At 53.1% G+C, this 22,054-nt stretch overlaps 6 protein-coding genes across 6 annotated transcripts; 3 read left to right on the top strand and 3 right to left on the bottom strand.

The window, feature by feature from the left end:
• Positions 1-263: 263 nt before the first annotated feature.
• On the bottom strand, positions 264-4,388 carry AYL99_05108 (hypothetical protein; the record flags this gene model as incomplete). The annotated part of the gene is made up of 1 exon (XM_018836620.1): positions 264-4,388. One exon carries the CDS (start codon positions 4,386-4,388, stop codon positions 264-266), a length of 4,125 nt encoding a protein of 1,374 aa, XP_018693473.1.
• A 4,554-nt stretch (positions 4,389-8,942) lies between these two features.
• Positions 8,943-10,902, top strand: AYL99_05109 (hypothetical protein; the record flags this gene model as incomplete). The annotated part of the gene is made up of 2 exons (XM_018836621.1): positions 8,943-9,216; positions 9,269-10,902. 2 exons carry the CDS (start codon positions 8,943-8,945, stop codon positions 10,900-10,902), a joined length of 1,908 nt encoding a protein of 635 aa, XP_018693474.1.
• Positions 10,903-11,622: 720 nt separating this feature from the next.
• AYL99_05110 (hypothetical protein) lies at positions 11,623-12,562 on the bottom strand (the record flags this gene model as incomplete). Its single annotated transcript, XM_018836622.1, has 2 exons — positions 11,623-12,071; positions 12,184-12,562. 2 exons carry the CDS (start codon positions 12,560-12,562, stop codon positions 11,623-11,625), a joined length of 828 nt encoding a protein of 275 aa, XP_018693475.1.
• A 458-nt stretch (positions 12,563-13,020) lies between these two features.
• On the top strand, positions 13,021-14,601 carry AYL99_05111 (hypothetical protein; the record flags this gene model as incomplete). Its single annotated transcript, XM_018836623.1, has 1 exon — positions 13,021-14,601. The coding sequence occupies one exon, from the start codon at positions 13,021-13,023 to the stop codon at positions 14,599-14,601; it is 1,581 nt and encodes a 526-aa protein (XP_018693476.1).
• A 1,906-nt stretch (positions 14,602-16,507) lies between these two features.
• Positions 16,508-17,849, top strand: AYL99_05112 (hypothetical protein; the record flags this gene model as incomplete). The annotated part of the gene is made up of 2 exons (XM_018836624.1): positions 16,508-16,556; positions 16,609-17,849. 2 exons carry the CDS (start codon positions 16,508-16,510, stop codon positions 17,847-17,849), a joined length of 1,290 nt encoding a protein of 429 aa, XP_018693477.1.
• Positions 17,850-19,192: 1,343 nt separating this feature from the next.
• Positions 19,193-21,110, bottom strand: AYL99_05113 (hypothetical protein; the record flags this gene model as incomplete). Its single annotated transcript, XM_018836625.1, has 5 exons — positions 19,193-19,394; positions 19,472-19,851; positions 19,913-20,059; positions 20,113-20,927; positions 20,990-21,110. The coding sequence occupies 5 exons, from the start codon at positions 21,108-21,110 to the stop codon at positions 19,193-19,195; spliced, it is 1,665 nt and encodes a 554-aa protein (XP_018693478.1).
• Positions 21,111-22,054: the final 944 nt, after the last annotated feature.

Here is a 22,054-nt window from a genome sequence, read left to right on the forward strand (position 1 = left end):
AAAAAAGATATCGCAATTCCCATTTCAGCCATCACAACTTACATTTCCAATTCCCGTCAAATAATTTAATCGTGAAGGATTCAGATATTTTTGACTTTTCGAGACCCAATGCGCGTACTCGAAGTACATGCGCACAATAGCGTTGTATTCGGCAGTAGAAGATGGAGATGACTTGGAGAAAACGGTAAACAGGAGGGACGGGTATGTTGTAGAGTGGTTTGGAGGTCGAAAATAAAAAGCTCGGCTGTTATTGATATTCAGCATCAAAACATGCCGCCATCTTGGTGAATGCTGAGAGAGGTGGCGCTTCGGTTGGGAAACACAGGCATGGCAGGGCTTCGAAGCCTTTCGTGGCCAAATTCAGCCATCATGGCCTGGTTCCGGGCACGGGCAGCCATGCTTCCACCTTCGCTGCTGATCTTTCGGAGGCGATTGCGCTGGCGTGGTGGAGGCTTGTGCTGTGCCTGCTGTTGCTGATCGAGATAAGCACGCTGCGAGCTTGACATTGGCAGGCCTGCTCCGCGACCCGGGGAATCCGGCATCGCTGGCATCTGGGATGCCGGCATCCGTGGGCTAGGGTATCCATCAGGTCGCTCAGTCATGGTATTCCCACGACGGCGTGGGTTCATAGACGGAATGGGAGGGCTGGCAATTTGAGTTGGCCTTGGCCCATTTGGTAAGCCCACCAGGGGGACGGAAGAAGTGCTGGAAATGAATGTTGGTTCCGAGATCATGCCCTTGGTGACGGATTTCTTGCGGCTGCCTATTGGGGTAGATCGCCCTTCGACCGGAGTGAAACGTCCTGAAGGTGGCTGCTGCGGCAGAGGGCCTGATGGAGATGGCAGCGCAGAGAGTCCGCCGGAAGCCTGACCAGGGAGACCGGGTGACATTCCAGGTGGAGATGTAAAAGGACTGATGGGTGAATGTGGGAAAGGGGGTCGAGGAGAAGGCCTTGGTGCTCCCATCTGCATCGGGCCAGGTCCAAGTTGAGGAGTCCCACCCATGGTTGGCGTAGCCGAGCGCCCATCGTAAAAGCCGGTCGGCCCGGGGCGATTTGCACTTGCTTGACGATTTGACATTGCCGACGCAGACCTCTCGTAGGTTCGCAGATCAACAGGGGGAGGACCACGCATGGGGACCCGGACTGGATGCGGCCCAGGATGCGGCCCAGGAAAGCCATTGGGCCCATCTGGAGGACCATAGGGACGTTGTCGCTGTTCTCGTTGTAACGGTAGATGAGGTGGACCTGGTCTACCATATTGCCCTGGCGAAAATGGCGGCTCGTCTCTGTACCGGCCGTTCCGACTTCTTGACCTCTCGGCCGCCTCAGACTCGGCACGATCACGCCTTGGCCTCCCAGAGGTCGGTGTCGCAGAGCGTTGGTAGCGCCGTTCAGGATCCTCGTTCGGGTTCATGGTATAAGGTCCAGGTCCAGGTCCAGGTCCAGGTCGCGAGAACCCTGGAGTTCGTCTGCCACTCGGGTGCTCAAACTCTGCAGGCCTTTGCCTCGGGGTGGGTCTGTTGTCAGCCTCGTCATACCCTTGCTCAAAGTCGTGGTCGCCTCTTGCTCCCATATTTGGTAATCGTCCCATAGGCTCTGATCTCTGGCTGACCCCTATTCCGAGCATCTTCATAGCCTTGGGTTGTGGCTCGTTGGCCCGAGGCGCGAGAGACGTTTTGCTTGTCTTGTGTCGGAGAGCATGTAATGCCTGTGTTGCAGGATTGTAGCGATCTTGGCTTCGAGACCGTTTCTCTGTGAGACCCTCTTGAATTCTTCTTGCGCGCTCAGCTAGCTCATTGCCGAATTCCTTCTGTGTTTCCGTGCTCTCTCCTCGTTGGTGGTGGGAGACCGCCTCGTATGGTGGCCATGGCCGGTTTGCAGGGTGTTGTGATTCGCTTGATCCCAGGACTTCATCGCCAAGGGCCTGTTGTGTCTTGCTCGAGGCTTGGTCCCTATGAGACATTGCCTGGCCGAGAATCTGTTGTGCTTTTTGAGACATGGCAGGTATGTGATCGCTCTGCGCTGGCTCCAGAGGACTCCGTACAGTGCGGTGAGCATTATCAAATTCCCAAGGATCACTGTGGGTGCTCTCCGGAGGGTTCGTGGTCCGCGCGGTGGAAGCAACTGACGGCTCCCTACCGTGGAGAGGCGACGGATATATGCCTGGCTGGGTAGAAGCAACAGAGGGCTCCCTTTCACGTACAGAGGTTCGATAGTTACCTGTGGGTATAGAGACAACAGAGGGCTCGCGCTCACGGAGGGTGCCGAATGGGAAGTTCGAGTGATGCGGAGGCTGTCCCGGCGAGGGTGGTGGCAGCACAGAGGATCGGTCGCTGTCATGTCGCAGATGAGTCCTGATCAATCCACTCAAGCCCAGCCCCGTTGTAGGGCCAAAAGTAGGGGAATCTTTGGTCCTCGTGTCAGAGGCACGATGTAGCGAATCTGAAGTATCCGGGGTATCATGTGTCACCGAAGGAGAAGAAGTATCCGCTGAGATATTCGATTGAGGTCGACCAGACTTGACGACAGCCGTGACATGTTCGCCGAAGTCAAAAGCTTGTGACGCGTCCCGGAGGGCTGGGTGGACGTCCAATGGAGCAAGTCTCGGTGCTGGCTCGTACCTGCCCAACATGGGACTGTCGGCATCATCTTCATCACTGCCATCAGAGGCATCGAAAAATGTTCCTCGGGATGCCGCAGGCTGCTCTCTGAGTGATTTTGGAGGTTGTGGTGGCAGGGACACGCCATTGGGCTCAGCCGTTGTGGACTTATGCGTCTGAAGTGTTGAATATTCCTCGTTCTGGCGCCTGATAAGTGCTTCAACTTGGGCTTGGACTTGTGCAGGATTGATTGAGGATGCAGTTGATTGTGCTCTTGAACGAGAAGTGGCCGAAGTACTACCGGACTCTCGGCCGCGAAAGGTTTTGAAAGGAGAAGTCGGAATGGAGGGAAGGACAACTCGACCAGGCACATTCTGCCGCACTGTAATCCCGCCATAGTCGGGACCGTCAGAGGTGGGTGGTGAAATCCTGCCTCCGTGCATTTGTAGTTGTCGCTCCTGAAATTTTGCCTCGTCAAATTGTTGCTGCGGTCGGTTAAACAATCCCATCGCAGTGGCCTTGCCACGATCGTTCGGTTGAAGGCTTTGTTTGTAAATCAATCCCTCATCTTCCTCGTGCGTTGGAGAGGCTGTCTGATATCTCCGAGGATGATTGTTGGAACTTTTGAGTCCGAAGTCGAGTGAAGCTAGTGCCTGCGATTGGGCAACGGGAGGTGGACTTGCAGCACGGAAGGCGGTTGCAGAGAATGGAGAAGCACCATGAGCATACTTGTCCGCAAGATTGGTGACACTGCTTGACTGAAAGAGTTGGCGACTGTTCGATGGAGACGTGGGGAGCGGAGGTTGGACCTGGTTGTCCAGCCCTGGAAATCCTTTTCGAGAGTCGGAAGAAAAGTTACGCTTGAGCAGGTTTTCTTCGCTGCCATATTCCGAACCCTGCATACGGTTGTTCGAGCTGGCGCTCGTGTTGCTTTGCCTGGGATGTGGCGTATCCGACACGACCGACGTGGCAGCTGTTGAGGTGCGTCGATTCGAAGGCCCTGAGGCTGTGGATGATGTCGTTCCCCTGCTCTTGCTAAATCCCGTCGAAGGAGTGTTGATAACACTGCTACGATCAGGCTCTTCGGCTCCTGCACTAGCAGGCCTCTCGCGAGATTCTTCGCGCTCCTGCTCCTCCCGAGCCTTCTGACGCATCTGTTGATACGGGGATAAGATGACATCACTCTGGTAAACATGCCTTCCAGATGTCAATGGTAACGGGCCTTCAGTCAAATCCTTGGACGAACCAGATCCATTGGCGGTCGGGATCCGGTACATCTTCTGCCGACCGCCAAAAAGATTGTTGCCGTCCACAGGCCTCGACCTTGCCAGCACGGACCCGGCCTCGTCGCTGGCATATCCAGCTGCTTCAGAAAACGAGTAGGAACGATCTTCTTCGGAGAATGGTGCCCTGAATGCGGTCTTGATTGATTCGGTCTCGGCAATATCTGTCAAGGGATTGTGGGAGAACAAGTTTAGCCGAGAGGCTCTTTTTGGGAATAGAACACTGTCGTCGCTAGCTTTGCCGACTTTGGTATTTGGGTCGTCCTGCTCCCGAAGCATGCTGAAGCGGGCGGACAGGCCAGGCATCAACAGACTGGTCCGAAAGTCATTTGTATCTGGAAGCGCCATGGTAAGGTCAATCTCAGGCTTTGGTTCCACCACATTCTTCTGTTTGCGCTTCAAACTCCGGGATAGTTTGGTCTGCAGAGCTGGATCTGACGATGCGGCAGGAGGTAGGATATAGGTATCATCCTTGGCCTTCGGCTTCTTTTTGAAGACCGCCATCTCGAATGTCTAGGAAATGGTTAGGTGTAAAAGAGCGTATTGGGTGAGTGAACTAGACACTTGGTCAGCCGATATCCACTTCGAAGAGTCTGACACTGGGTTCCTACACAATACAAATGAGTGACTTTGCAAAAGGACCAACTATGATCGTTCCATGTAGAAAGTGAGTGAGTAATAACACCAGGTGAGACGAAGGTATTCCTGGGGAAGGGCGAGAGTCCCAGGTGAGGCGATTGAGCCTGTCAACCGCAAGTCGGTGAGTCCCTTCGAGGGCGAGAAGTCGAAATGAGGGCCAGTGGCGTGCGGGACTGGAAGACAGCCAGTGTGAGCGGCTCGAAAAGGCGTCTTGGGATGTCTGTATGTACCCTTCTCTTGGAAGTAGGCTCCCTGCAGTTCTCACGGGCCGTGGCGATCTGCCAAGGTAAATGTATCCAAGGCAGTGATGGCACAGAAGGTGTCCAGGACGATATGTATGGTGCTGAGGCTGAAAACGAACGTGGTTCTAGTTTGTCAAGGGTGGAAAGAGTGGCCGAGGTGTGTTGAGAAATGAACGTGTTCAACAGTCCATCAATGCTGGAAGAGGTCGAGGCGAAGAGCGCGTCGCAGATCAAGAGTCGAAGTCAGCATGGACAAGACTTTTTGACAGCCAGGTCGACTAGGTTGAGGAACCAGGGTAAATGGGGAAACGAAAGGCGGCAGGCTGGGCTGCAGTTTGAGGGAGGAGGCTTTTCCTGGCACAAGCACCTGCAGGGCAGAGACAAACCCCCAGTTCAAAGAATGATGTTGACCCGAGAGGCTGATACGGGTAGCAAGCTGCGTCGTGACCCGACGATCGATACTCCGTACAAGGAAGGGATTGCTGGACCAGCCGAGAAGAACAGCGAGCGTGACTTGTGAAAAAGAGCAGAGGCACGGGGAAATGGACCCCTTGCCAGCAGTCGCAGTCGCAGTGAACACTGAGAAGGCTGAACGTCAGCCAATGTGGGAAAAAAGAAGGTTCCGAGTGTACATGCGTGAGAGAGAGTGTGACGTTCGCTCTCGGCAGTGGAGCACGTCCAGGTCCAGGGTCGAAGCAGGGTCGACGCGTGCAGCGGTCAAGAAGCAGGGTTGACACGCTCAACAAGATTTGACGGAGATTTCAGAGGGCTGACAGAGACGTCGAAGTTGGGCAAAGCAGAAGAGACCCCTCCAGGATCTGCATATGAGACTGACTATGGGTACCCGTACATATACTCGTTGAACCTAGTACCCAGCACGGCGGCGTTAGGTCCCACTGCGTTGGACGTTTTAAAGCAAGCGGAAGATAAAAAAAAGTGGGTGTTTTGTAGCAAGCTAACCAGGTGAGGCGACGAGGCTAGAGCTAATCAAACAATGCGTGTCGAAAGAGAGTTTTTTCCTCACGATCTTGACAGATGCCAAACCTTGGGCGGCGAGCAGAGAAAGACATCGACATTAATATCGAGCCGCCCAAAGGAGTGCTGGAGGCGATGGGTGACACGGAATACAGGAGAAGAACGAGTGACGATCACCAGGGCTGGTTAGTAGTTACACGGTTGGCAGAGCAATCAAGGAGCAGAAAGCGACGATCTCAGGATTGCCCGGTGAGCGTGGACAGTAGGATGTCGCAGGTGAAATTGTGGCTGAACACCAAACCAGCGGAAGCGGAAGCGGCAGAGCCAGAGCCAGAGCAGAAAGATGACGACGATGCAGATGCAAATTCGAAAGGGGAAACGGAGAAAGAGAAGACAAAGAGTCCAGAGCAACTAGACTTGTCTAGCGTGTCGCAGATTGATGTGATGAATCTGATCGTGGGCCCGATTGGGCCGAGTCTCCCTCGGTAAGGTTCCAGTAGACGCAGGTCCATCTCCCGTGCGCCCGTTGTCCGTTGTCCCTCGTGCCTTCCCTGAGTCCTTTGACTTTCGCGGCCATCTCGGGAACATGCACCGCCCAACGGGAGCCTGGGAAGCTCCGGGCGGTTAACCACATGCGACAGAGAACAGGAAGCAAGCAAGACGACAGGTTGAGCGTTGTGCATTCGGCGTCACCCTTCATCGAGCATGGGATTTCGTCGTCAGGGAGGAGAAAAGGAGAAAGGAGAACTGTAGCAGGATCACGCAAGGAAGCAACGAAGCAAACATGTCGAGCCCCCTCGATTCCTCCGGTCGCGTGCCGTCTCCTGAACTCCAGCATGGCCTGGTACCTGTCTACTTGTCCGTCTTCAATATATGCTCCATTGCGACTTAACTCTGATCTCACCGTGGCTTCGGGTTCTTTCTTCGGATCACATATGGTCCCGTAATGTGGTTGGTTCGTCGGGGTCTTCAGGCACCATTTTCTCCGTGGCTTTGGGGCTGGCGTGAGAATTGACGAGGATCAGAGAGTTGTGCTTGGTCCCCTGCTGAACGTCCCCTGCTAGCGGGCGCCGTTGGTGCCTCCAACTATAAGCCACATGGGGGGAATGCTCGGGAACAACCTTATGGCTGCTCTAGGGCCTAGCGTCATTTGTTCTGAGGCTCAATGAGAAGACAATACATGGGCCTTGCCCCTGAATGCGAGATTGTCTGACTCCGCCAGCTCTTACCGTTCCTGTGCCATGTTTTTCCCGTTCAGACCAATGATGCCGTGGCTTTGGGGAGTGCTTCTTGACTTTCAAGAAAACCAATGGCCCGTTGCTTTAGATTTGTGTGATATTTTTGGTTTTCTCAACGCCTCAATAGGACCAATGGCAGTGTCTGAAACATGATCAATTCTTCTCTTCAGATAGGGAGGTAAAGAGCTCCCCTTTCTGTCCTACTTTGTAGATATAATACCATAGGCCTTATCTCGGAGTATTGTCACTCGATGCACTTGGGGAACCCTAGTCGCCATCTCCAAATCTGCTTTTGACTTTGAAGCCTGGCTCACCACGAACACGGTGAGATGTCAACAATCATTTCCCAAGGACGCGTTCTCGCGTGTCTGGAAATCGTCGCCCGTCTCTAGCACTGGGCATTCTCTCCACCGTCAAGTTAGTTAGGTGAGTTTAGTGCGTTGGATTTTCTTCGAGAGTCCCGCCTCCAGCTTCTGGCCTGACGCCGCCAATCTGCCGGCAAATTACACCGCCACGTCATAGCCACTGCCATCCACTTTCAACAATGGAAAAAGCCTCTATTATTGCGCACCGCTACATATTATTGTACAAGGTGCAAGGAATGTCTACCTCGGAGTTGTAACCCTGCAACCCGTATCGCGATGATTTGTTAAACCTCAGGACTCCAGGGCGCGACGACACGCAGCATCCACCGTCTGTCCCACCGGTAATTTCGTGCCTCTGCCACATGGTTCAAGCGATTCGACGCCTGGTAGTCGCTTGAGTTCATCTACCATACTCGGTACCTTGTGCCTCTTCCACCGATTCAATTCATTTTTTGCTGGCACGATGCGGGGAAGATTTCCCTGCAGTTTGCGGCACTGAACTTCGGATGGTCGCTCCGGAATGTCCAAGGATGGCTCTTTGATGAATAAAAGCGTGTCTGAAGAAAGGACTTTAGATCTCGTCCAATTTCCCAACGGACGGTCTTCTCCACCCGCTGCTGATGGCCTCATCCTCTTGTACGAGTAATACCCTCTTTCAGACAAAGTGCTGAACAGTTCACGGCAACTCTTCTAGGCATACTTACAGTAACCGGAAATACCATCTCTTCCATTCTCCACACGGGTGCTACGTTCACGCACTGGGTATTTTATACCTTCTGCTTTTGTGAACTTGCCATCTGCCCATTATTATAACGCAAGTGCCTTCGTCAGGAACCAGAAACGGCATATCCACATGATTGTTCAGCAACGTGGTTAAGCCTTACGATGGACCCCATAGCTACTCGAAGAAATGTGTACATAAGTTCCGCCACCATATCGTGGGGGACGCAGTCTAAGTAGCATATCTGATGGACTGGATCCACGACGAGGAGCTGTCACAATCGTCATCGCTGTTGTAGTGAATCCTTGAACTCTGGACAAGTCTTTCGAAGACCACCTTTGCGCATATGTCTTTGGAGATCGCTTGAGTCTTTGCAAGCGAAGACTTGTCGATCCTCCTGCTCTTATCGGTAGGAGCACACAGATATCAGTCGCTGACATTGTTAATGGATTAAGCGATAGACACCTAATAGAGATCTTGTGGTCAAATTCATGACTCCTCAAGGAGACGTTCTCTGGTGTCTGAGGACCTGCTTGGTTGAAGTACGGAGCATTTCCGTCGCTGTCGGCCCTTCGGCGATATAGATAATCCGCTTCCGATGGTCTTGGCCAGAAAGTGCGGAGTTGATGCACCCCAACAAGGGAAAGTCGTCGCTAAAAATCCAAAGTTCGCCTGTGGCTGCCCCTCCGAGGCTTTGGTTTTGGAAAGACAGCCGACATCATCACTCTTGTCTGCTGTCGCTCTTGCAGCTGTGCAAATTCCTCTTCCTCTCCAGTATTGATTGCTACGCCATTCTTGCTTGTTCTCCCTACTCATTCGGTCAATCTCCATGGTCGCATCTTGGGGGCCGTCACTTGGACCGTTGCTTCTCAGTCAAGATGGTCTCTGATTCCGCGACTAACAAATCAGTCAGGAAGCCACACGCTCGCATAGTGCAGCCGGCATTACCTTTGATCCCAGGCTTGAAACGCCGGAAACCAAAGCCGATCACGGTGGAACGCGAACAAGAGAAGGTGGGCTTAGGACCAGCACCTCAGTTGGTTACCGACGATGCAAAGTCTCCCAGGGACACAGATTCTGGGGCAGACGTGGCTGATTCCGATGTGTCTCATAATGGAGTCTTCGACGAGAAAGTAACGACTCTGTCCACAGGTCAGTGAATCCTCATAAGCTCCATGCGACCTCCACTGACTTACTCCCCCAGGTTCAGAACCTGTAACTCCCCAGCTCTCTCAATCTACAGCGCATGAAGAACTCCTCACAGAAGCACACGCAGAAAATGAAGGCAATGAGGAAGAGGTGGAAACTGGCGACATCGATAAACACATTAGAGAGGATGCTGGTGTGGTGGAGACATCAAATATCGGAGATGTGGTGAGCGCCAGGGAACTGCCAGTAATCGACACCGATTATGGCCACAAGGCTGTTGCTGGTGCCGATGACAACTTGTCTGAAACTCTACCGGGCCCAGCCGAAGAGGACGACAATAGTCAACTGGAGACCGATGTGCCAGGTCCACTGTCCGCAGGGAGAACTGAACCCACCGCCACGTCCATTCATGCGAATGGGACTGATTCATCACTGCCGGCACTGGACGAGAGTGGTGCCTTTACGTCGCAACTCGGAGAGATTAACTCTGGGTATCAAAATGCACAACCACCTGTCACATTCAATGATGGATTTCGCGATCCGGCAGTTAATGGCTACCATCAGTCATCCAACACACCCTATGCCCTCCCTGGGCCTCCGCCAAGGTCATTCAACACTCTCCCTTCACTTCAGGAACATCTGCTTCTTCTCAATGCGACAAAAGAAGGTGTTGATATTCTCCTCCAGGTAAATCCAGCTAATGGACAGCCATTTGTGACATACTGTCACTCCGTCATTCTCTTCCGCAGCCTACGCATGCAAAGACTCGCGACTCGCCAACAACAGACTAACAACAATTACCCCGGAAATGTCATCAGTCTGTATCCTGCTCGTCCAATCATGGCTCACGCCTTTGAAGCTGCGCTGCGCTTCCTTTACTCCGACACGGTCTTGGGAAAGGACTTTTTTGTTCAACCACATCCCGGGGCTGACTTTCAGGCTGTGAGAGTGCACAACCTTGAGTATCTCTTGTCCTATTGGGTATCTGGGATAGAACTCGGTCTTGAACCAGTCTCCATCTGTGCAGAGAGGCTTCTGGTCAATTACCTTGACTGGGATATCCTGGAACTCACCTACAGAGCTGCCGTGGAGCTTGCCAACTCACCCATGTCATCACATGGAAAGAACATGGTCGGATCCGACTATCTCGACTCCAGTAGCTCCATCATCAAGCTCATCCTTCAATTCCTGGCCACCCACATTGACGTCAAGAGCTTCAAACTCGACACCACCTCGACTGCCGGCACCATGATCCCGTCTCGCCTGCCTCAACTGGATGATGGCCGCCCGAAACACAATCCAGCACTGGCTTCTATGGTGTTTGGTTCCATGCCTTCGTCGGCAGATATGTCTCCATCGTCTCCGCAATCTGAGATCTTACCATCTGCATCGACTTTCAAGGACACCGTTGCGTCCAACATACTTTTGAATGTGGATTTTGAGAACCTCAATGTCTTCAACAACTTCATCCAAGCATCCACGATCCGGGATGCTGGCGCTGCGAAACTCATGGCCGATGTTGTCAACGAACGCGAAGCCCGTCGTCAAAAGATGTACACGTCCCGCATTCCAAACAAAGACCGTATGGCGAACTCTGCTGCGTGGGAAGCTGTGGGATTAAAGGAGTCGATCACGGCGGGAAATGTCCTCTCTCGAGAACGTGTCGGTTTCTTGATTTCTTCCAAATGAGGAGAAAACATGCGAAGCGGCACCAAAATAATGAAACTTGCACAGACATGGCTATGACAGCGTTACAGCAGGCGGGAATTCTTTCATGTGTGTGTATGTGCGTTGTTCTTCTTACAGCATTGCACAGGGGATCTTCAAAAAGGCGGGCCTGGGATGGGCATAATGGACGGGTTAGAAAATATGTACGGCACAGCGGTGTCTCTCGAGATCGATCTTGAACTGGGCGTGTCTTGGATGACATCACGGAAAAGAAAAAGGAAAAGAGATGTGAGCTGTTATTCGATGTTAACACAGCGTGATCTTGAGTCGATGGCTAATACTCTCCCACGTTGCTTGCCGGGCTGTGGGAATGCTTCATGAAATGCGAGTGAGATCTCACTACTATTGCGATGGAGCAGTGAATGGCACGCAACAGCATGTACCTACGCGACGAAGCAGATAGAGCCTCGAATACATAATGATTTGCTACCTGTACGAGTACCATTAAGTAGGATAGTTGGGACGAGAGTATAAGCCGATGCTTGGGCGGGCTTTTGGATGCTTGCGAGGCAAGAATATGACCAGATGGGAAGATCGGTGATGTACAACATGGTAGGGCGTTCATGTCTACAGCGATGGTATCAATGGAAGCACGGGCGATTGTTAGCTACTAATGTGTCAAAGAGAGAGCCAAAACAGAACACTTTTGTGTTTAACTTCCAAAACGCTGACTCTTGAATGTCAGGGGCGAGAGCTGGGCCCTGACGGCATGCTTGAGACGATGTCCATCGCATCTTGATCTGCGTGCACATCCTCGTCGTACGGAAGGTGAGTAGAAGCGTATCCGCCGTCTCCTCCCCCTCTCCGTGGACCCTCGCTATTGCCGTTGCGGTTTCCACTCCGGCTGCTGCTCCCACGTCCCATATCATCCTCATCTCCTCCTCCTCTTCTGCTGCCGTTCCCAAAGCGGGCGCCAGGGGCCCCTCTCGAGTTGCCTCCTTGCCCATTCGGTCTCCGTCCGTGGGAAGCGTATGGTTGCCGCCCGCCGCGGTCGTGCTGCAGTAGTGGCGCAAAAGTATTTCTCTCCCGCAGTCGATCAATCCAAGGCTTCACGATGGCCCAGCCCAGCAGCCCCGCTGTGGCGAAGACGAAGATGACCACAACAGTTTCGTCTTTGAGGGAGTCCCGCTCTGTTGAATCGCTGGTTAGTTGGGGGATACATTTCCATCGAAATCAGTAATATGGTGGGCTGTGGAGCGGAGAATGGAACTAGGAGGGAGAGGGAGAGAGTGGGGAACGCACGGAAACATGTAGTAAAGACATCCTCGTCCCGCGCATTCTTGCAGATTGGCAGGTTATAGTCGAGACAAAACGCCCGCGTGCAGTCGGCGCAAGTGAGTTTGTGGTGCGGGCGCCGCGAAGGCGTTGCTCCTGAGGGCTCGTCGTCGGTGGTAGCGCCGGATATGCCGTCCGCTGCCAGTGCGTGAGAAGATCGAAGCGCGAGGTTATGCACTGCTGAGGCGCTCGTCGTCGAAGGCGGCGGGTTCAGCGCAATGATCGTGCTGTTGTTGAAGCAGATGCATTTACAGAAGGACGTTGCGGTGGATTTCGCGCCGAGGGCCGGATCAACCAGGATGAGAGAGTGGATAATGATGGACAGAAGGAGGCTGAAGAGGTGCATAGTTCAGGAAGCCCCAGGAGGTTGCGGGCATTCCTTCGCCGTGGGGATATCTCGAAGGTGGATGTTGTGGACGATAGAGGTGTCGTTCGAGGTTGCATCTTACGCAAGCCATGGTCAACCGTAGATGTTGTGTGGACCAAGAGACACACTCACGCACTTATCCACGTGTTGTCGATATTGTCGATATTGAACCGAGGCATCTGAATTGAACTACCTCCCTCGCGCGTCAATCGCATCATCCCCTACCTCATCCTTCGTCCTCATCATTCTGCTCTCATCAGCGGTCAACTCTAGAATTGCCTCGTATCCCATCGCATCACGAGTGGTACGAAATCCCAAAAAGAATGGGAAGTTGACGCTCAGGCGGCTCGAAGCTCTATCCACCACAATTGGGACACTGGTCGCGTCAGCGTTGATCAGCACCTTCAAACACCAAGGTACTGATAAGACCGTACAGAATGGCGATCGAACAACTTCCAATTCGCCTTGTGGTGAACGAGCGAGAGTATGAGCTGCTGCGCAAATTGCTGTCGAGACAATCGTCGGGAGCACAGGGCGTCCGAGAAGGCGAAAAGCAGGTGAACAGCTCAAGATCAGTCACTTTCCACGATGATCATAGAGCAGCTGCTTTCCGCTCTGCGTCGCGGGTATTTATGGTCACATATGGCTCTCTTAAACTCATCGGGGCGCTCCTGGACCGCCTTTCAGCACGCAAGTCTCCAACCGCAACCGGGTCGAGAAAGCCCCTCGTAGCATCGCACTCGAGGATGGCCCTGTCACTGTCGTCGCTCCTGTTCTTTCATGCCACGCTCTACCGAATTTTCTCCCGACTGAGGCTCCAACTGCTTCATGAGCAGGTGCGAGATATCCGAGAACGGTATCCACGGATCTACGCAACGCTTACCTCTCGTGTCGCGCCGGCACTTGGAGCCAGTCTCTCGGGCTTTGCTTTGGGCATCTGTCCCGCAGATCAGCTACGGATCACACTAGCAATCTACGTCGGCTGTCGAGCCCTCGAACTGGGATATGCCGCCATCGAGCACACGCCATTGGTCAAGAACAAGCCGTCGTGGCTGGGGAGTTGGGTGTTGTTTGCTCTGGCGCAGGGCCAATTGTTCCACGCGTTTGTGTTCGACCGCGACTGCTTCCCTGAGGCGTATGGGTCGTTCATCCTTGGATATACCCCCGAGTATATTCAGCCTCGACCAACCAGCCTCTCATCGAAGGTTGTGTGGCCGACACCGAGTAACATTCTGGATGCTCTCGCGCAGATGGCACAGTTGAGGTGGCCGAACTTCGTTTCGCCCATCTTGCATCCAAATGAACCACAGACGCTGCCTGCAGGGATCGATCCCATCATTTCACCCATCACGTCACGGGCACACCCAGGCATCCAGCATTTGTCGTGTGCACTCATACATCCTTCGGACCCGTCATGTTTCATGGCATATATACGGCACATGTTGATTTCTTTCCCTCAATTGGCTAAGTTCTTTACGAAGTACTACGGAGCGTTGGCACTTCTGCGGCTCAGGAAGATCATAAAAGCACCACTAGCGTCGCTCAACGGGCTGTCTGAAGCCGTGTTGAGGTCTACGATAGCTGTGTCTGGATCGATTGGTGCAGCTTGGGGAAGCATCTGTTTGTTCCAGGCACTCTTCCCTCGCTCATTTCTGCCCAAATTCCGATTCTTTTTGGGCGGATCTCTGGGCGGCATGTTCCAGGTGTTTGACCAAACGACAGCCGGCCATGCAAACTCCTTGTATGCCGCACGAACAAGTGTTGACTCGTTGTGGAAAGTGGGCGTCAAGCGTCGATGGTGGAGAGGCATCCGGGGAGGCGACGTGTGTGTGTTTGTGGCTGCTCTGGCACTAGTCAATGTCGTATATGATCTGGGCAAGGAGACGGCAGCGGGACAAGACCGGGCGATGATGTTGATCAAGATTCTCAGAGGAGAGGCAGAGCTGGGACTGCAACGCAAAACAAAGAAGGCCCCAATGACGGAGGGAGGAAGTAATGATGAAATAGGATCCAAGTAGCACGCAGGAGGACGAGGCTGGAAGAGCATAGCAAGGCTCTCAGGTACGTTTGGTCTATACTGTACTGGGGAAAGTCCGTCTGACATAACCATTGTCCGGTCGTGCTTCGGTGTTTTTTGACTGCTTTAACCCGAGTTAGTCTCGGAAGTCGGCGTGGGTCTTTGCGTCAACCCCCCCACCACAATCTGTGATGCAGCAAAATACTGCCGGCAGTCGTGTGTGGTGGGCATTTTTGATCACCCCCGCCATCTAAGTCGAGGCCCATTTCCCGGGTTGGACAAGCACAGCATGAAAATCAAGGTACGAGGATAAGAGGAGGGGTGCTCGGCGGCTCTGGGACATTCCATGATTTGCGTTGTTGTACACCGACCTTCCCAGCAGACGAAATCGTGATCCATCACACGTCGACCCTGTCCACACTTTCTCTTAGTCATGGATACGGCCTGGGCCCGTCTCCTTGGTAGCATGTGTTCAGATCGATGGCCCTGCCAGGACTGCATCTGCTCCGTCCCAGCTGACCCTGGTGCACAGACATGCCTCACCTGATATAACATCTGTCCACCATCACCGCCCATTGCCTTGCCCAATGAATCCCATTTGGCTTTTCGTACCTGCTTTAGAATACTGGGTGCTGGTGGTGTGTGGTGGACGATTGTCGCTGGATGGACTGATATCTGGACTGAGTTCCTAGCACCTCTTTAGGGGCCGCGCATTTTTCTCTCGCTAGCGGATTCTACCGGTGCAACAAATTATCGATCTCCGGGCAAATCACGATACGGGATTCCTCTCGAGGACGGCGCTAACCCGGCCGATCTTCTGCCTTCGCACCAATTAAATGGGCTCTTGCTTCTCACCGCCTGCTCTATGCCGGGCGGTGAGTCGACGGTTGCAGCCCATTCGCCCCCTGGCACCTACTGAGATCCGCCTCTCACTCACAGTGCCTTGTTATTGATTTTCCCCACCAGATGGTTACTTACAGCGAAACCAAAACCAACCGCCAGGTCTCGCCACGAGCCTGAACGTTCACCAGGGATTCATGCCCATTCTTCCGTGTGAGGAAGGGTACTGCTGCTTGTCGTACGACGAGGCAAAAAGTGTTGTTGCATCTCGATTGTTTGTTCCACATTGAGTATTGTCTCTTCCCGCTCCTTCCCTACCTTTTTTCACGGAAGGCATCTCCGCCCCAAGAAGTGCGAGACAACTGCGGTGGCTGCCAAACTTGTCACGCCTCCACCTCACCGTCTTTGCTGTTACCTTCTCCCTACATTTTCATTCTTGATCTTCTTGATCTTTCTTCCTGCTCTTCCCTCAACTCGTTCTGGTCTCTTCACCTGCCACTTAAACTGCTGTACCGTGCCTTTACCGCCCTGTTTCGACAGCAGCGTCTGTGCGGACTCGCCATTGCATTAGACACCCTTCTCCATTGACTGACTGGTGCTGTGACTTGAAAGTCGCAGAGGAGAGGACAGGTCGTAAGACAGCGGGCATTTTCAAGGATGTTGGGACTTACACGATCAAAGAACCAATCTCCCTCGGACGCCTCCTTCCCCACAGGTCAATTCCTCGTTCTCGGTGAGTTCGTGGCCTCGTTTCTTGTTTCTGACACCTGCCATCTGGTCCGCGACGTCTTGGCTAACCACTCATGACAGCAATATGTCGTCTCGCGGAGCCCGTCGCCATCACATCTATCTTCCCATATGCCTGGCTTATGGTCAAGCAGTTCGGGATGGCTGACCCCTCCTTCTGGGCAGGCGTCCTCATAGCCTCCTTCTCTCTCACCGAAGCTCTGTGCTCTTTGCTATGGGGAGGACTCTCGGATCGGATAGGAAGAAGGCCAGTTCTCCTCTTTGGTTGCTTTGGAACAATGATTTCACTTTTGGTCGTCGGCTTCTCCACAAACTTCACCATGGCTCTTGCGGGAAGAATCCTCGGAGGTGCGCTGAATGGGAATATCGGTATGCACAAGAATATCCCCTTCGCCCAAGTCGGGAGCTGACAGGCTGCTAGGCGTTATACAAACCATGGTCGGCGAACTCACAACCAAGCCGGAGTGGGAGCCCAAGGCGTACGCCATCATGCCGTTCGTGTGGGCCATTGGTACCATTATTGGACCTGCAGTTGGCGGTATTTTCGCCAACCCTGCAGCCTCGTACCCAGATGCCTTTTCCAAACAGGGGCTTTTTGGTCAATTTCCTTGGCTTCTCCCGAACCTCATCTGCGCTTCACTCATGCTCGTTAGCATCCTCAATGGCTACTTGTATTTGAGAGAGACCCATCCCGATCTCGCTGGTGCCCGCGACTCCAGCGTCTACCAGAACCTTGCCGAACAAACTCGCATGATCACCGCCGCAGGCGCTACTGCTGACAATGCCGTTGACCTAAGGCAAGAATCGTACGGGACGTTCAATGAGATTGACGTCCAAAAGAATGATCAGTGGCAGCTCAACGCCGATGGAACCTCCCGCGAACCCTCCATAAGCGAGAAGACCTCTCCAAAATGGCTTACCAAGAAAGTTGTGATGCTGACACTGGCCCTCTCGATCTACACGTACCATTCGATGTGTTATGATCATCTCCTCCCCATATTCTACCAGGACAAGACCGTCGACCAGGTCTCCATCGCGGCTAGCGGCCTGGTGGACATCCCTGGCGGCCTTGGGCTGGCCACCCGAGATGTTGGAGTGATCATGTCTGTCAACGGGGTTATCGCTTTGTTTATTCAAGCTGTTATTTTCCCCTTCACCGCTGAGCGTCTCGGCGTTTGGCGAGTATTTGTTCTTGTCACCATCTTGCATCCAGTGGCGTTTTTCATCGTTCCGTACCTAGCCCTGCTGCCCTCTCACCTGCTCTACCCTGGCATCTATACCTGCCTGACGATCCGGAACTTGCTCTCGATCCTCGATTATCCAGTGATTTTGATCTTACTGAAGCAGGCGAGTACGTCTCCGGCCTACCTGGGACGCATCAATGGGCTGGCTGCCTCAGCTGGTGCGGCTTGCAGGACCGTGGCACCGCCCGTGGCGGGACTTCTGTATGAATGGGGTTCCAGTATTGGTTTTACGGGTCTGGCGTGGTGGTTTGCCGGGTTCGTTGCTATCATTGGCGTATTCCAGCTGTGGTTCGTCCCCAGGGAGAGGAACGAATCGACTGTGGTCAAGTCAATTGTTCCCTGTCTGGAAAACTCGGCGGCGGAAAGGGTATCGGACGTGGTTGATGTTACGGTGGTTTGTGACGAAGAATATGCCTGAATTTGAGGGCATTGTTGTTATTACAGAAGATACCGCTGTCATTGGAGGCTGGAAATGGAGTTACGGGCATTATGGACCTCGGGGACTCTACGATGCTTCTGGTCAGGAATTTCAGGGTGGTCGAGACCTGGGATTATTGCAACCGTGCGGGAACTTGATCACGGCATTTTGCGGGCGGAAGCTGGCGGGGACAATACTCAGCCTCAGTCCCCCGGCTTGTGCGGGTTACGAGAATAGTTACGAAGAGATGCGGCGCACGGAGAACAGAACTGACGGATTTTTGGTACCGATTCAACTAGAGGGGGTTTTGTTATGTTTTTCTCATATGAGCCCTGGGGACAAATGATTACATATTATGAGGAAACAGGAGACAGGTCAGGCCCTAAGAGACAACTAAGGAAAGAGACAGAGCGACCAGATAATAATGAAAAGAATGAAAAGTCTACACAATTCGTAATCCATCCCAGGCTACTCACTGCTGCGCCTGTATCAATGTCCTTCTCCGAGCCGGAATCATCCCACAGTATGAGCATGATTTTCCGTCAAAGTCTAGCTGGTCGAGTGGGCATCATACAGTACCTAATGTGCAAAACACTATCATAGATTCAAAGATTGAAGTGAACTTGACGTTTTCACTCCTAGACGGGACAGGACCTCGTACTCGTGTTCAGCGAGGTGAGGCAAGGTAAGACACGGCTCGAAAGGACGGACGGGCAGTTCATCCTGTATGTAGGCATTTCCGTTCATCTACATACAACTTGATTTGATCCAAGTTGATCTGATCCGATCTGATCCGATCTGATATGATTAGATGATATTATCATTCACCCTGTCTCCTGGTCAGATGCTCAATCAAATGTACATACAGTACATCATACTCTGTGAGAGAGAGATAGAGAGAGAGAGAGAGAGAGAAAAGTGTGGCACATGGGACTCGACCTTTTCGTCCGAAGCGATCTATCTATCTCATTGAAGTTCGAATGCGCGTTACTGTATATAGAGTTTAGTTCTTCATCGATGTTGGTGCCTTGCCGTGGTGGTGGTAATATCGCAACACCTCTGGGGCCATTCATGGATTTTCTCATTACATACATCACATGGAGGTCTGTATCTATGTACAATACTGGATCGTACCACCATTCTCCGTCGATTTTCTTTTTTTGCTGCTGTGTTTGCGTGATACATAATAACCCCTCTCCCATGCCCCTTGCCCTCCTGTAGCACATTTCTCCCGAATTATCCTCTACCCGGTTGCATTGTCGGAGAAAAACACGCCCAAAAGTTCGCAAGAAAAGGGGTGGGGGGGGGTTCCCTTCACATATTTGTGGGAGCTATTACACTTTTCATGACGGGGCGTTCTGGGGCGCACGGCCGTTGTAGTTGACGCCCGCCGTGGCCGTGTAGTTGGCGAAACAGTCGTAGTTGAAGTTGATCTCGTTGATCCGCTGCTGCAGCACTTTGACCATGTTGTCGAAGGGGCACAGGCCGTTGGGGTCCACGGGGCAGCCGGGGTGTGAGTCCGAGACGGGAATGACGGCGTCGTTGCTGTGGGATTCAAGTTCAGAATATGACCGTGATAGAATTGGTGGGAAAGAAACGGAAGAGGCAAAAAAAAAACTTACACGATGAACCGGATCTGCTTGCTCGGCGTCATGGCCGGGCACTCGAGGACTTGAGCCGTGAAGTGCGTTGCGAAAGGGACCAGCTTGCTGGCAACGAAGTTGTTGCTCCCTGTGTTGCTGCTCGTGTCCAGAGCAGGGCCCTTGAACAGGGCAGTGAAGTTGAAGGCGGTGAGGGTGTCGAGGATGACCACCTCATGAGTTGCATCGGCGTAGATGGACTGGTTGAGGGGGAAGTACGTTGGCGTATCGTCGAAGGTCTCGTTCAGAGCCGAGAGCGCCTCAGGATAGGTATGCGTGAATCGAGCGACGAACTCCTCGAGAAATCCCTTGCCTTGGGCAGCAGCGACGGGGGAACCGGGGCCGTTGTTGTAGTAGAAGGACTGGGCAACGTCAGAAAAACCGCTGGATCCATATCAAGCGCAGTGGAGAGGATGAGCTTACCAAGTCATAGTAGTATTCGTAGTTCTCGAAGTCTTGCTGGGTGAAAAGGTCACAGAAGGCGGAATAACCGAGCGCATCAGTCTCGTACGAGCAGAGCTGAAGCATAGCGATGGCGTCGGTGGGCGTCAAGGTGAGATTGCCGGAGATCTACGTCCTGATTAGCGACATGTAGGCTTATTAGGTCACATAGAGAAGCTTACCTGGGAGTTCAAGCGCGCGAGGGTAGCATTGAAAGCATTGACGGCAAATTGGTTTGCGACGGTGGTGCCGATGCTTCCTTTACTGGCGATGTTGGAGTTGTTGCAGATCTCGTAGGGGGCACCCGAGTTGTTGACACCGGGGTTTTCGACAAGGATCTCGAGGCTGACTTGGTCCATGTACTCAGGTACCCCGAAGAAACCAGCGACAAAGTTCTGGGCGGTCTTGACCATGCGATCCTGGGATTCGGTGCGGAAGACGGGGAGTGCACCCTGAGCGGTGAAGTTGTTGAGCAATTCACCGTACAAATGCCGGTATGCCACACCGAGCTGGAAGTTCTGGCTCCGTCCAAAAGGCGTCAAAAGCTCAGCACCCAGCTTGTAAGTCCAGTCGGACAGGAAAGAGAGCTCTCCGGTCACCTGGAAGCCGGCACCCTTGGTGGCATTGGCAAGCTTCGCAGCAAACGATGCAGGAGCAGCGCCACTGGTAGGGTACCGAGCACCGTGGCGATACAGGAGGTGAACCTGATTGATGGAGCAGCCCTTAGGGATGAGTGGGCTGGCATTAGGCAATCCATAGTCGGCAGACGAAAGCGAATACCATGGTGCCAGGTTACCCCAGTAACGGGTGATGTCGACCTTGGAGCTCGAGTTAGAGCCCTGAGGCTGAGCAGCAACCAGAGGAAAAGCGGCGGCGCCTTGAGTGTTGTATGGGTAGAGGGGAGCTGTCTGGGCGACGGCTGGCTCCAAGCCCGTCAGCGTTGGGCCGGGGAATTGCACCACTGACTCGGGTGGGAACTGGGACGAGTCGACCGATGCTTGAGAGGCGTTAGTTTCAATAACTTTGTGAGTGATAGCGGTAGATATATCAATGACTTACTGGATGCTGGTGGGTAGACGTCTGATGTGGTAGCTCCCACACCGGAGGAGGCGCTGATAGGCTGAGGCGCGGCCTGAACGGCCGTTGCCAGTAGCACAGAGGCGAGTGGGCTGACCTTCATCTTTCTTACTGGTCAAATGGGCCTCTCACGCACGAAACGGGCAATCCGAGTCAGAGTTTCTTTCGACTCTGAGGAACCCAGGTGGATGACTTGTTCTGAGGCCGTGTCTTTTTGCATGTTCGAGCAGCTGCTTTATGTACTGTAAGACAAGCTATGGCAAGCTATGGCAAGCTCGAGAGAGAGGTGGTACAAGCACGGCAAGCTTCCACCAAAGACCAAGAGCAAATATAGCACCATCCAACTATATTCGAGGACGTCAACATGTGCCTTTAGTCCCCGGCAGGCGAGCTCCCCAAGGTTCCGCAAATCGAAAGCCTCAGGGCGGTGATGCCGGTGGCTGGATCGACCCCAGCGCTCGAGCCGGCACGTGGGTGGGGAGCTCATGCAGAGCTGCCCTCGACCTGTACGTACTCGGCATAGTAGATGGGAAGAAGGATTGCGAAGGTAACCCTAGAATCGGAGGTGCACGGTCATGGCACCATCAATAAAACCGTGCTTGACATGGTCTGTGGTGAGATGGAGTGCAAAAGAAGGAGGACCATGCTCTAGGAAGATGACCGGCAACAATGGTAGACAGAGTCGATCTGGGAATAGTCGTTATTAGATGATTCCGCACTGCCGGGCTTGATGTGATGATCAATCCGATGAGGGCCGGAACGATTCAGGCTGCTTTGTACCGACCTCGGAGAGCAGAGGCTGAGGTTGATGCTGTGCAGATGCTTCAGTACAGTACGGTAGGGCTGTATTTATGGATTTCAGCCTGGTCATGGCCATATCGGGCGGTTATTAGATTGATGTAATACTTGTAGCTCATCAAGGGTGCTAAGCAACAATTGAGGCCTTATTTTATACTTTCTGTCTGACAAGGGCAATTTCCTACTGTACCAGCCCCAGAATACTCCGACGAGAGTGTGTCAGACGCATTCCATTCTCTTATTCGTGCC

This window comes from Fonsecaea erecta, assembly GCF_001651985.1.
Source record: "Fonsecaea erecta strain CBS 125763 chromosome Unknown Scaff4, whole genome shotgun sequence".
NCBI classification, from domain to species: domain Eukaryota; kingdom Fungi; phylum Ascomycota; class Eurotiomycetes; order Chaetothyriales; family Herpotrichiellaceae; genus Fonsecaea; species Fonsecaea erecta.